At 47.7% G+C, this 13,385-nt stretch overlaps 7 protein-coding genes across 7 annotated transcripts; 4 read left to right on the forward strand and 3 right to left on the reverse strand.

The window, feature by feature from the left end:
- Positions 1–216: 216 nt before the first annotated feature.
- On the forward strand, positions 217–1,254 carry FPSE_08136 (uncharacterized protein; the record flags this gene model as incomplete). Its single annotated transcript, XM_009261254.1, has 5 exons — positions 217–483; positions 548–720; positions 775–884; positions 960–1,096; positions 1,156–1,254. The coding sequence occupies 5 exons, from the start codon at positions 217–219 to the stop codon at positions 1,252–1,254; spliced, it is 786 nt and encodes a 261-aa protein (XP_009259529.1).
- A 382-nt stretch (positions 1,255–1,636) lies between these two features.
- FPSE_08137 (uncharacterized protein) lies at positions 1,637–2,275 on the reverse strand (the record flags this gene model as incomplete). Its single annotated transcript, XM_009261255.1, has 2 exons — positions 1,637–1,879; positions 1,937–2,275. The coding sequence occupies 2 exons, from the start codon at positions 2,273–2,275 to the stop codon at positions 1,637–1,639; spliced, it is 582 nt and encodes a 193-aa protein (XP_009259530.1).
- A 1,214-nt stretch (positions 2,276–3,489) lies between these two features.
- FPSE_08138 (uncharacterized protein) lies at positions 3,490–4,755 on the forward strand (the record flags this gene model as incomplete). The annotated part of the gene is made up of 4 exons (XM_009261256.1): positions 3,490–3,563; positions 3,621–3,953; positions 4,038–4,276; positions 4,334–4,755. 4 exons carry the CDS (start codon positions 3,490–3,492, stop codon positions 4,753–4,755), a joined length of 1,068 nt encoding a protein of 355 aa, XP_009259531.1.
- A 1,351-nt stretch (positions 4,756–6,106) lies between these two features.
- FPSE_08139 (uncharacterized protein) lies at positions 6,107–6,988 on the reverse strand (the record flags this gene model as incomplete). The annotated part of the gene is made up of 3 exons (XM_009261257.1): positions 6,107–6,534; positions 6,729–6,820; positions 6,855–6,988. 3 exons carry the CDS (start codon positions 6,986–6,988, stop codon positions 6,107–6,109), a joined length of 654 nt encoding a protein of 217 aa, XP_009259532.1.
- Positions 6,989–7,817: 829 nt separating this feature from the next.
- On the forward strand, positions 7,818–9,721 carry FPSE_08140 (uncharacterized protein; the record flags this gene model as incomplete). The annotated part of the gene is made up of 4 exons (XM_009261258.1): positions 7,818–8,340; positions 8,394–8,531; positions 8,584–8,854; positions 8,911–9,721. 4 exons carry the CDS (start codon positions 7,818–7,820, stop codon positions 9,719–9,721), a joined length of 1,743 nt encoding a protein of 580 aa, XP_009259533.1.
- A 338-nt stretch (positions 9,722–10,059) lies between these two features.
- FPSE_08141 (uncharacterized protein) lies at positions 10,060–11,121 on the reverse strand (the record flags this gene model as incomplete). The annotated part of the gene is made up of 2 exons (XM_009261259.1): positions 10,060–10,553; positions 10,608–11,121. The coding sequence occupies 2 exons, from the start codon at positions 11,119–11,121 to the stop codon at positions 10,060–10,062; spliced, it is 1,008 nt and encodes a 335-aa protein (XP_009259534.1).
- A 536-nt stretch (positions 11,122–11,657) lies between these two features.
- Positions 11,658–13,328, forward strand: FPSE_08142 (uncharacterized protein; the record flags this gene model as incomplete). Its single annotated transcript, XM_009261260.1, has 5 exons — positions 11,658–11,811; positions 11,862–11,924; positions 11,977–12,308; positions 12,356–12,737; positions 12,787–13,328. 5 exons carry the CDS (start codon positions 11,658–11,660, stop codon positions 13,326–13,328), a joined length of 1,473 nt encoding a protein of 490 aa, XP_009259535.1.
- Positions 13,329–13,385: the final 57 nt, after the last annotated feature.

The raw sequence follows: 13,385 nt of genomic DNA on the forward strand, positions 1-13,385 counted from the left end.
GCTCCAAATCGTAGCCGCAAATGCCGGTCCATGAATTGGCGTCCGGCCCTTCATCGGCTCCGCTCCCGGATAGAAGCCGATATACCCGTCGAGACCGACATGAGCTCAGCTTATCTGCCAACATTATGAGTTGGAGCTCCGAGGCTACTTGTCATACATCTTAACTCGAATATACGCCGGATCAATTCTAGAGTCGACTCAGCAATAGCACCCATTATGGCAGACATCAATGACCCCGTGCTGGCCAAGCCAGCTGACTTGTGCTGTCTCAAAGGTGACTTTCACAGGGGTGAGCCCACAGGAAGCATCATCCAGATTGAAGGAGTCGATACATACGTCGCCAAACCCAACCCTAAGTTCACCAACGGGAATATATTGTTATTCTTCCCGGATGCCTTCGGGCTGCATATCAACAGCAAGTTGATGATGGATGCCTACGCTGCTTGTGGATATCTTACACTCGGTGTCGACTACTTTCTCGGAGTACGTGCACTTCACAGTGTTCTATCGAAGGACAATCTATTGATACATATACTTTGAAATATAGGATGCGGTGACAAAGTATAGCGCTTCACCGCTGAACGACCCAAACTTTGACCTGGCGGCTTGGTCCGCCAAACACCTTATTCCCTCGGAGGAGATTGCCCGCGAGTGGGTAAAGAACATCAAGGCCAAGTACGGCAATGACGGCAAGGTCGAGTTTGGCTGCATAGGATACTGGTGAGTCTGCTGAACTGTTGTTGAATGAATGCGTGCTGATTCATTTCGACGTAGCTGGGGCGCACGAATTGTGTTACAGCAATTGTCTGATGGCGGCATCTGCTCTGCCGGAGCCATTGCCCACCCATCTTTTGTGAACGAGAGTCATGTGCAGAAGTCAAAGGGTAAGATGCGATCATTTCGAGATGAAGATGATGGTTTGTGAGAATTCTGATGGCTAATTAATGCACGGCAAACAGCTCCCGTTGCTTTCTCTGTTCCGGCCACTGACAAGCTCTTCTCAAATGAGGCTCGCACAAGAGTGATCGAGATATGCACAGAGAAGCAGCAACGGTTCAACATGCAAGTCTTCTCACACGTCGGTCACGGCTTTGCGGTAAGTTCAACATTATCATTGATTGCTGTAACAAGAGGTAGGCTAACAGACTTGACCAGTCACGAACGCGTCTGACGGACCCTTACGAGCTGTGGGCCAAGGAGCAGCATTTCAAGGGATTCATTGAGTGGCTCGACTTTTGGCTTGCTCAGGAATGATTCGGCAACTGGGTAAGGCTGGGTTGGCTTGCACTCTATCCATCAGTAAATAGCTGAAACACATGAAATAACGAAGATTTATCAGTATGAACATAATGTAACAGAGTTCTCATGGATTTAGTATTTACTTAAATGTCTTAGATAAATAGATCTGGGACTTGTAAATGGCGAGAATTGTCCTGTGAAGTTGGGCGGATAGCTTGCTGAAAGAGATGTTAGGTAAGATCAGATACAGTAAGCACAAAATACGTTTTGCACTATACGCATTCGGATAAAGAAATGCAGCAATGCATAAATCCGCATAATGTGTATAAATCTTTATCGATGCGATTGATAACGAGGAGTCTGCTACAGAGCTCGGGGAGCAGGCTTAGGTTTAATATCATTGCTTCAGCACTAAGAATACAAGATAGATAAGAAAGAGCAGCAGAGTAGGCCTGTTGAGATAACGGTAATAATTGTTGACGCATTGTTGGCCCAGATCTGTGCCTCCATAGGCATTCCCAAGAAGCGTAGTCTCATTCATATATACAACCTCTAGAACGTGACCAGAAAGGACAAATTGAGGCATTAATGACAGAATCTCGAAGAGACTTTCGGTGTACTCTTTCTCAGCCACAATAGCCTGTTGAAGAACTTAGACTTGTCTGCATAAGACTTTGTCGATTGACGGGTGAATCACCTGCAGGACGAAGCGAAAAGCCGCCCATGGAAGAGCTGCATGGACAGGGTCGAACGATGACGCCACATCGCCGATATCCTTGAACTTGTTGAGCCAGTGAACCATGCGCTCAAAGTACTTCCGCAAGTCCCATCTGTTACCCTTGATCTCCAAGAGGTAAGGACGACGTGCGTTCTCGAGTTCCGTCTTTTTTTGTTCCGTTCGGCTGATGAGCCAATCGATCTGCTGTGTTGCTGTTGACCCGGATTGTGCATCATCTTCAATACCCTCCAGCCAGGTTTTGACATTTTCTGGAAGCCCTTCTCGGGTTTTGACCCAAAGACTTGAGGCATCTCTCATCGTAATTTCGCGAGACTTTGGCGCCGGTCTTTGACTAAGGACAAGGGGAAGCGGAGAGTATGGAACAGGAGAGAACCAACGCTAATGCCGCAGTCAGCCTTGCACAGAAAGAAGAGAAACAGACCAATCACAATTCTGACATGACTAGAGGGGTTGAAAATGAATGCCTACTAACTATGACAAGAGTGTTATTGAGCTGGAATATTTAGTTATCCACAATGGGTCTGAGAATCTGGTTATCTTTAATGTGGTTTTAGTGGTGGCAGAACAGTTAACATCCCAAGCCTTGGGGTAAAAAAATAAGTAGTCTAAGAAGCCTAGTCTAAGTAGTATGAGCTGACCTATTAATTTTGTCACTTATGCTTCAATCGGCCTGAGGTTGCTCACCCTATAGCACAACACTTAGTTATCAAGTGGACTCTTTATGGGCTTTAGACTAGCTAAGCTTTAAACTAGATTCTACCTGATCTATCTGATTTAATCCTGAACGATGTGAAGCTTGCGCTAATGCAGTCTTTAGTAGTTGTTAAGTTGTACATGATTTTCGTAGTCCAAAATAATATCTTTGTACCTCAAGCTGCAGTTTAGTCGCGCCCATCGCGACGGTGATGGGGATGAATTCAGATACCTAGTCCGTTATAGGTAAGGTTCGGCTGTTAAGCTTTGACTCCGCCTCAGTATTCGAATATGTAACAAATCAGGGAGACACGTGCGAGTCCAAAACTCAGTGTCAAGACTTCGCCATTGGCACCCTTGCATCCTGCGGAAGGCAATCTACACGAGCTAACGACATATGGACGCGGTAAATTACCCGCCGGACCGAGCCTGAGCTGTAATTGGTGTCTGGTACGGAGCACAGGGCCAACGAAATTGCCGATCCTAGCGCTTATGTCGACTGTTCCTTCGCAACTCAAAGCGTCAAAATAGGTCCACTCCGAGTCTTGGTCTAGCTGTAACTGTATGCTGAATGGACGAGTTACGGGGGTTGATGTCTGAAAGACAGGCTGGCTGTGTCAACTCACCGCTCACGTTCCCATGGGAGCGGAGACAGCATGGAGTGGATCAGGGGACTTTGGTGTTGGGTCTAATTAACCTCCGCGCTTCTGCCAGGGGGTCACTTAGTAGAGTGGGCCATCATAAAGGCATTGTGCCCTGCTAGTATGTAGAGAAGGATTTTATTTGCTTTACATTGTTTGCTAACTGTAGTAATTGCAATGGAGTTCTCTCTGCTGTGTCTGTTATGTGTATTCACTCCAGTGATTGCCTCGTTCCCTCGTGGCTTTGAGTTGTAAGCTCATACATCCCCTGTCTGATCGACGGACTACCCCTAACCAGTCGGTCCCAGCTCAAACTTTCTCATCCTGCCGCGCGCAGATAACCCCACCAGCAAAGACGGCAACTGTGGCTCTAATTCTGACAATAACGCAACATGCCTCACATCGACTTTTGGTAACTGCTGCTCTGAAAAAGGCTTCTGCGGCAAGACTACAGCATACTGCGGCGAGGGCTGCCAAAGTGGTTTTGGTACCTGTGGATCAAGTGGTGGGCAGCTTGTCAGTACCTCGGGATCTTGCGGTGCGACTTCTTCGAGCAATGTAACATGTCAAGGAAGCGAGTTTGGTAACTGCTGCTCTCAAAAGGGCTACTGTGGCAAGACTTCGACGTATTGCGGTGATGGGTAAGTGCGGTCTATTGCTTTCGGGATGGGCTCTACTGGCTCAATTGACTTCTTGGGATGTCACTGACATCGGGACTTGAACAGATGCCAAAGTGGGTTCGGTACTTGTGATTCTGAGGATGAGTCCTCCGAGTCCTCCACGGCCACTACAGCGACTACAGCAACTCGGAAGACTTCAACCACTGCAGCAGCATCAGCAACGAGCCTCGGTGCTATTTCTGTTGATGGTAACTGCGGATCTAATTCGGACACCAACGCCATCTGCGAGGGTAGCGAGTTTGGAGATTGCTGTTCGGCAAAGGGTTTCTGCGGCAAAACCTCTGGTAAGTGAATTCGTGCCCAGAAACATATTATCATACATTAACTAACTCGAATTTCAGACTATTGTGAGACGGGATGCCAATCTGAGTTCGGTTCTTGCGATTCAACTAGTTCATCAACTACCTCATCAGAAAGCTCGGACTCAACAAGCTCACCAGAAAGCTCACCAACAAGCTCGGATTCGACAAGCTCATCAACAAGCACAGCCTCGACAAGCACGGAGACCGGCTCCCTTACCACCGGCGCCAAGGCTGGGATCGCGGTTGGGTCTGTTATTGGCGGCATCGGAGCGATAGGTCTTATTGCTTGGCTTGTGATGAGGAGGAAGAACAGAAAGACTGCGCCATCAGCGTTGGAAGTTGGTGCGGCGAAATCTCCGGAGGAGCCCAGGTATGAGCTAAAGGGGGAGCATCATGCCGAGTTAGATGGAGGGATGAGTCGGGCTGAGTTGCCCGGTGATTATGGAAGTTACAACAGATGACGGGTGTTGAGAAATTACGTGGCGGATATATTTTTTAACTATACTTATCGACTAACGAGCTAATACTACATTTCAATTTATAGTGGCGTCTCTCAATATACGTTTTACAAGCGCCAAAACACGTTCGCATTTTCAATGAAAATTGATATGGTGCATATTTATCGGAGAAAGACTGGCATTGCTCTGTCCTGGAAACTGGCCGATAAATCTACAGACGGTCGACTAGTCTCAATACGCGGTCAGGATGCTTTATTTGTAATATGTCAAAGAGAATTGGTTATTGAATACTACATTGTAGGTATTCTGTCTATGACTAAATTCTTGAAAAAACTGTAGGAAAGAAGGCATTGATCGACTTTAACGCATAGACGAGTTGTAACCATAAACGCTTTCCCATAGGTGAATGAGTCAAGTTTGTTCTCTCGACTTGGAGCATACCCCAGGAGACGAGATTCCTTTGCCTATTCAGTTAGGATAGGCTCCTGCTGCGGACAAATTTCTCTACAGCCATCGATGGAGCATAGTGGCATTTGATGGATCTCTTGGATTATATGGGTTATGGTTGCGAAGTCCAGGCCAGATCACTCGATCTTGTCTTGATTGAAATCATCAAGCATCTTAACCGAGGCAAAGCGCCAGCTGCGTAGTCTCAATGTATCCAGCACCCGGTCGATAGTCGGACCAAGCTGACTACATACTGCAACAGAAACGCCGAAAGAAGCCGATCATTATCATCACCATTGTACTACCCTTTCCTGCCCAGCGACATCATTGAGTTTCTCGTGCCATGTCCGCATGACAACACGCGCGTCCCTCTTCCCTGCAATTGCGAACGTAAAGTTGAATATACGAAACATTGTATCTATCTCCTCTTCCTGTCCAAAGCTTTCAGCTGCCAAACCCTGCTGCACGTGGTATTCCCAAGCCGCCTCCCTCTCTCTGTCCATAATAGCGTCGGCAAGACTTGCGGATATGAGACTGTCCCACCCACTTTCCAACCGCGGGCGCCGAAGTAGAGTTATGGCTCGCTTGCGAGTTGACTGGCCAATACCACTGTGAGCGACTAAGAAGAGTTGATGGGTGTAGGATACCCTGCGAGTCTTTTGGGGATCGAGATTCGTGATTTGTTCGGCGAGGTCGACTATAGAGGTGAACATTGGTGAACATTAGAGGGAGGCTACGTTGACGCTTCTCCAAGTCAGGCTCATCGGGGTCTTGAATGAGTAGGAGACGGTTGGTGTGGAAAAGGCGTAAAGGAAAATGCTGTGTGCCTATAATTGGGATGAACATCTTGTTGGAACATGTGGATTGCCTTTGTTATCTCGATGAAACATCGCCTGTGTACGTCCTGTCACGCAGCCAGCATGGACAGGGCTTCTAGCCCAGACTTTCCAGTCTGGAGATCACCGAGCTGTTTGGCATGGTGTTGTGAGAACAGAGCTAGTCCAGTCAATAGAGACTGGGCAGCACGGTTGGCTTGGTCAACGTGTTCTGGCCCTGGACGGGACGAGCGTGGCGCAGTATATGAGCGCCATGCGTTGAGAACTTTATTCTGCGAGAGCAAAAGGGGACTTTCAACAACGCTGCCATGGTCAAGTGAGTTTGACTGCAGCTCAAGGTTCATCAGAATAGACTGTATGGGGGTAATCGATATTGGGACTGATGCAAAGGTGTTTTCTTGGAGTTGGCCCAGCTTTGAAGGGTTTGCGTCATGGTCCTGAATCTCGCGGAGGAGGTTGCACCCAGCGTGGAGATGTATGTGGGTCTGGTGATGAAGACCTTTGATTGTACATATATATGTATGCAAATATAGTACTGACGATAAGCGCCCGCCACCGATCTGCATGTCTCGGCGTCTGCGGCTCAGTGAGACATTGGATGGATAAGTTGAACTGCTTTAACGAAAACAGGTTTTGTGATTCTTGGCCATTTTCTGCAAAATTAAAATCCTCATGAGCTGAACCGAGACTCACAACAGCGTGCCAGATAGCCGGATCGGACAGGCAAACACGCGGAAGCTCGGAAAGCCAGAAGTCGGTGTAGAAAGAGCCAGCGAGGGATGGGGCTGTTACTTGAAGAAAAAAGCTGTAGCTACGTACCTCTTCGGGGCTTTGACGTGGCAGAACAAGTTTGAGATGGACGGTAGGATTTGGGGAGTCGTGGCGTTGGGGTGACGGAGATTGGGAGTTGGAAGATCGGGAGGCTGAAGTAGGCTTGTGGGGTGCATAGCCATCGCATACCCGGGCTGTGGAGGTACAGCGATCACAGGCCGGCTGTTGTTCGTCGCAACGTACTTTGCGGATCCTAGGATACAACGTCAGTATACATCAGTACACTGCCGATCATTATGCAAAATGACTTGCAAGTCCTGCACCCCGTTCTGGATTTGGTGTGATATGCCCGTTGTCGCGGTCGACTTGCACCGCTGGCAGCCAATCTTTCGATCAAGACCTCGACCATATCTGTTGCCAATGTCTTTTCTCTCCTACGTCAACAAGAAGAAGGGAAGGACAAGAAAAGACGGTCTGCACACTGACTTGGTACTGTAACTTGGGTGGCTGAGCGAGATTAAAGACTGACGTAACTTGGGGCTGAACAGAATTGAGCGACCCGGCCAATCCGAGAAGGTTCACAGCTCAAGTACACGTTGATTGGCTTGATGATCTATATGATTATCAGGCATTTAATAACAAATGCGCAAGGGTTGGCCATGAAAAGGTCACGTGCAAGGCTGTTTACTCAAACAAAACAGCCTCAATCCTCTCTAGCGTCTTCTCGAAATCCTCTAGCGTCTTTGACATCTCTATTTTGGGAATAGTAGCTGTCAATGACATATACCAATGGGTCCGTATATCTGAGGCCCTGTTTATTACGCCAGAACCCTTGTGAACGAATCGACACTGCCGTAGTATAACTATTGGTCCAACCTATACACCATTGATCTGCATCGACGTGTCTCCTATCCAGATACTCGCTGTATAAAAGAAGACACCCTCACGCTCTCTCTCTACTACAGCTATCTCAATCATCTTCCATCAACAGGTTTTACTTCAGTCCTCATCATGAAGTACTTTTCTGTGTTTCTTTCCCTCATTCTGGCCCAGAAGGTGTACGCACAACAAAGCATATGTCCTCTCCTGGGTCCAATCTTTCCACCTGTCAACGACCCACTCAAGTCCGATACTGTCTTAGACGCCATTGTACACCTCAATGCTACCTTTGAGAATTTCAACCACAACGGCACCTTCGATAAGTTGAACACGACTCTCTATCTTCAGGCCTTTTCTGCTTCAGACACTCTGTTTCAGTATGGATACGTCCCTCCTTCTATGAAGGATTTCTTAACCTCAGAAGCGATCAATGAGGATACTGTGTTTCGTGTTGGCAGTGTCTCCAAGCTTTTCACCGTGTATGCACTTCTCGCCGAGGTCGGAATGAAGTATATGGCCGACCCTGTGACAAAGTGGATTCCCGAACTTGCGCTTGCGGCTAAGAAGAGCAAGGGTGATGCTACCCGCAGAATTCAGTGGGATGAGATTACTATTGGCGAGCTCGCTGGACAGTTAGCCGGCATCCCTCGAGACTGTAAGTATTTATACATGACATGCACAGCCCAGCTCTTCTAATACCATGTCTAGTTGGACTTTACGATGTGGAAACCACAATTCAACTCAAAAAAGAGAAGCCTGAGAAATACGGTTTACCTGTCCTAGCCAACAAGGACAAACCAAAATGCAGCATCGCAGATCCGCATCTAGAACCTTGCACCCGACAAGGTAGATTTATCGCCTTCTTCAGCTGAGCACTGTGACTAATATTCATTTACAGAATTCTTCGAGGGAGTTACAGCTAACAACTCCTTCCCCATCACATCCAGTGGTAACACTCCCGTGTACTCCAACCTCGCATACCAAATTCTCGCCTACGCACTTGACGGTATGACTGGAAAGTCTTTTGACGAGTCTCTTAAATCATCGCTCCTTACTCCCCTCTCTCTGAACCGTACGACCATGCAAGCACCCAAGAGCAAAGAAAACGCCATGATTCCGGAGAATGAGGAGCTCTCGTCGTGGAGTTCAAATACAGGAGATGCTAGTCCGTAAGTCCTCTTGCCCTTCTCTTCAGGTTATGCTGTACAAGGCTAAAACTCAATAGCTGTGGCGGCATGTTTTCCACGGCTGCAGATCTCACTCGCCTCGGTCAATCCATCCTCAAGTCAACCATCCTGGACCCCGCCACCACACGCTCTTGGCTCAAGCCCATCACCCATACTGCGGACCTCAAAATGTCCGTCGGCATGCCTTGGGAGATCCGCCGCACTTCTGTCCCCCTCGGCAGCGGTACCCGAGTCGTCGATCTATACACCAAGAATGGTGCCCTGGGGCTTTACACTTCGATTATCGTTCTCTCTCCAGACCACGATATTGGCTTTGTGGGGCTTTTTGCAGGACCTAGTCGTGCTGCTTTGTTGGCTCAAATGTCCGACCTCCTTGCGGAGAATTTGCTACCTGCTGCTGAGGAAGCAGCGCGAGAGACAGCCGAATCTCGGTTTGCGGGCACATTCAAGGGCCCGACGAATGAGTTGACGGTCGTGATGGATGATACGCTCGTGATCCGGAACTGGACCCGCGACGGCGTTGATGTCCTAGCAACACAAGCTGCGATGATGTTCCCGGGGCTGGACGTGGCCATGGTTGCCAGACTGTATCCGATGGGATTGAAAGGGCAAGGAAGAATGTCCTTTAGAGCTGTCTTGGAGGCCAAGAAGGGTGGCGATGCTGTAGAAGAGGGGACAGAGGGCAGTGTTGGTCCTTTCAGTGGTGGTTGCTTGACATGGGGAGGGGTTGACTCACTGGACTATGGAAATGTTGGGTTGGATGATTTCGAGTTTGAGGTTGACCAGACTGGTAAGGCAACTGGAATCAGACCGAGAGTGATGAGAGAATCTCTCAAGAAGGTCAATTAAGCCCAACAGTGCTACTACTATACATGTAGTCAGGTGTCTGTTTACTTGTACCTGACTTTCTACTTCACTTTATACCCTTGCTTATGTTCTTAGACTTTATTTAGACCTGCTTTTACTTAGACTTGATTTTATTTAGACTTACTTTTATTTAGAACTTCTTCATTTAGAACTTTTTTATTTATTGTTTCTTTCTGAATATCCTCTACTTAGCTTCTACAGAAAGAATATCTTTACAATACACAATTGCGTTCTTATGACTTATAGAATCGGCAGTGAGACCACTCAGATGCCATACATAGAGTAATCGAAATGCTAACATACACGTGCTAATACAAGAATTACCATGTCTCATACATGGTCTTGTAGAGAGCATCGCAGAACAGTGTTATGGCTCTCGACCCAGCCTCTAGAACTGCATCCATAGCAATGAATGGGTGTGGCTGACCCTTCATCGTATTGACCTCAGCCTTGACACCAGCATCAAGCAGCTTCTTTGCAAACTGTTCGCCCTCTGTGCGAAGAACATCCAACTCACCAACAACGAAACACGCTGGTGGAAGTTTAGAGAAATCCCCCTTCCAAAATAGCGGGCTGGCTTCAGGGTGAGACCAGTCCTCCTTGTTAGGTAGATAATGGTTGCGGTACCAAAGCATCTTGGGTGCTGGAAGTGCAGGGGAATTCTGGTTCTCTTTCCACGACTCGTTGTTGGATATGTCGACTGTGTTATCCATGACTGGCACGGAAAGAAGTTGCAGGGAGAATTGCGGTGATCCGAGATCAGCGGCCCTTTGGCACATGACAGCTGCGAGGTTAGCACCAGCGGATGAGCCGCCTAAATATTCTCAATTAGTTTCAACCCATGAAAAGTATTTGGAAGTAAGATTACCTGTTGCCAGTTTTGACGTGTCCAAGCCAAGGATATCTTTCCCTTCCCCGATGACCCACAAGACAGCCTCCCAGGAATCGTGCACAGCAGCGGGGAAAGGGTTCTCTGGCGCGAGTCTGTAATCTACGCTGACGACGACACACTTTCCTCGAGCACATAAATGTGATGCAATAACATTCTCAGTCTCAATCGTACCGAGAACCCATCCGCCGCCATGATAGTAAATACATACTGGCCATCCAGCTTCTGGCTTTTCACCCTTCGGTGTAAAGCACCTAACACTGACGTCAGGGCCTTGGCTTTCTCTTCGCTTGACTTTGTAGTCGACTGTACTGGCGACGGGTTGCAATGGACCACTGCCTGGGATGAGAACGCCGCTAGCTCGCGATGCTTCTATCGGTTGAAGGTGGACTTGTTGCTTGTCTATGATGTGTTTGTTATAGAATGCGGCATATTCGGGGTCTATTCGGCCGACCACTGATTCGTGGAGAGGGTATGGGGGTTGATTGCTCATATTGTGATAATGGGTTGTGTAAGTGAATAATTTTTGATGATAGAAATGGTGTTTTCAGTCAGTGTAAAGCTGTTGTTTCTGGTTTATCTACGACGGAGGTTTATCTATTGCCGGCCCATTGGGGTTGGTCCTACTGAAACATTCAGTTATCAATGCCTCGGTTGATTGGTAGTGGATTGGGATCGACATCTTATGTTACACTGCGAGCTCATACTGTACAAACAACAGAGTATCCACTCGGCGTACTGTATCACAGCACCGTGACCCACCCCCAGATTGTAAGGATCACGATCATTATCATGTACGGCGAACTGATGATACAGTGTGTGCACTGAGATAACATACCCTTGATATGTAACCAGTCAGTGATACATACCCAACATAAGCTTATTGATGTAACCTCTCTCTTGCCATATTGCTCTCGGGTTCGTCTTTCTCATACATCTCAAATACCACACGTTCACAATCGCTGTCAAACCTTTCATGTTCCACTGAACATCATTCTTTTTCCAAATTCTGCCGGTCATCCAAACGCTATGCATCCAAAAGATCACAAAGATGATGACTTCATTGACGACACGCGCCATGATGTCGCCGAGGGAGAAACGGCTCGCATCGTTGACCACATCGCCGAGCGCCAACTTTGCCGCAAGTTCGACGTCCGATTGATGCCTGTCTTGGCGATCATGTGTAAGATTGATCTAGTTCGCGTTGCGTCGACGTTTCTGACTAGCCGATAGACTTGTTCAACGCGTTGGATAAGGGAAACCTTGGAAATGCCCAAACAGCTGGACTTAGTGACAGTACGACATTCCACTCCGCAGGCCCGTCAAACAAAAACTAATATGCGCTTAGATCTGAATTTCAAGCCAGGTCAATACAACCTTTTGGTATCGATCTTCTTCGTCCCTTATGTCATTTTTGCTCCACCGGTTGCGATAATCGGCAAGAAGTACGGCCCTGCCAGAGTTCTTCCAATTCTCATGTTTACCTTTGGTTCCATGACTTTGTTGGCTGCTTGCGTTCAGAACTTTGGTGGCCTCTTCGCTCTTCGCTTCTTTCTAGGTGTTGCAGAGTCAGGTTTCTTCCCGCTGGTCATTTATTACCTCACAACATTCTACAGGCGTGGTGAACTAGCACGTCGCTTGGCTGTCTTTTACGCGGCCTCCAATATTGCCAATGCCTTTGTAAGTTCGTAACGCGGCACAGAGAGTATGAATATTAACGAAAATAGAGCGGGCTTTTGTCCTTCGGAGTTTTCCAGATCGAGTCCAAGATGTTTGTATGGCGGTATCTGTTCATCATTGAAGGTGCAGCATCTGTCCTCTTCTCCATCTTTGCTTTCTGGTATCTTCCATTGTCAGCTGGTGAGGCCAAGTTTCTTGGCGAAGAAGAAAAGTCATTAGCATTTCACCGAATGCAGGTCGATTCGTCTTCGGTTGTACAAGAAAAGTTTAACTTCAAGGACTCGATCAAGATCTTTAAACAACCTACGACGTATTGTTTCCTCATGATTGAGATTTGTCTGGGTGTACCGATTCAGTCTGTTGCGCTTTTTATGCCGCAGATTATCCAGCGTCTCGGATATGGAACTATCAAGACTAATCTTTACACTGGTATGTGAATGTGATCTGGGGGATTCAACATGCTAATATGTCTATATAGTGGCGCCTAATGTTGGTGGTGCGGTGATGCTACTCATCTTGGCATTCAGCTCCGATTTTCTGCGCATTCGTTTCCCATTCATCATGCTCGGATTCGCTTTTACCTTCATTGGGTTCATCATCTATGCTGCCATCTCTGATGTTGAAGCCCAGTTGCACCTGGCCTACTATGCCTGCTTCATGATGGTTTGGGGAACTTCTGCACCATCTGTTCTATTATCAACGTGGTATAACAACAACATTTCTCACGAGGGGAGGAGGGTAGTGCTCACATCAGTGGGTGTACCATTAGCAAACTTGATGGGTCTCGTTTCAAGCAACATTTTCCGAGAGAGCGAAAAGCCCAAGTACCCAACTGCTCTTATCACAACAGCCTGCTTTGGAGCCTGCGGATGCCTCATAGCGGGTCTTTTGGGTGGATTTATGCTCTTTGATAACATGAGAAGGAACCGCAGGGCGGGGACCAAGACGACGGCCGCAGATGTGTCTACTCAGCGTTTGCGCGATGGTCCATCGTCCCCCGAATTTCGTTGGTTCTTGTGAGTGGGGTTGGGTTATCAGGAACATTGTCTGCTAGGAACACGAGAGACTAAAATAGTT

This window comes from Fusarium pseudograminearum, chromosome 2 (genome assembly GCF_000303195.2).
Source record: "Fusarium pseudograminearum CS3096 chromosome 2, whole genome shotgun sequence".
Lineage (NCBI taxonomy): Eukaryota > Fungi > Ascomycota > Sordariomycetes > Hypocreales > Nectriaceae > Fusarium > Fusarium pseudograminearum.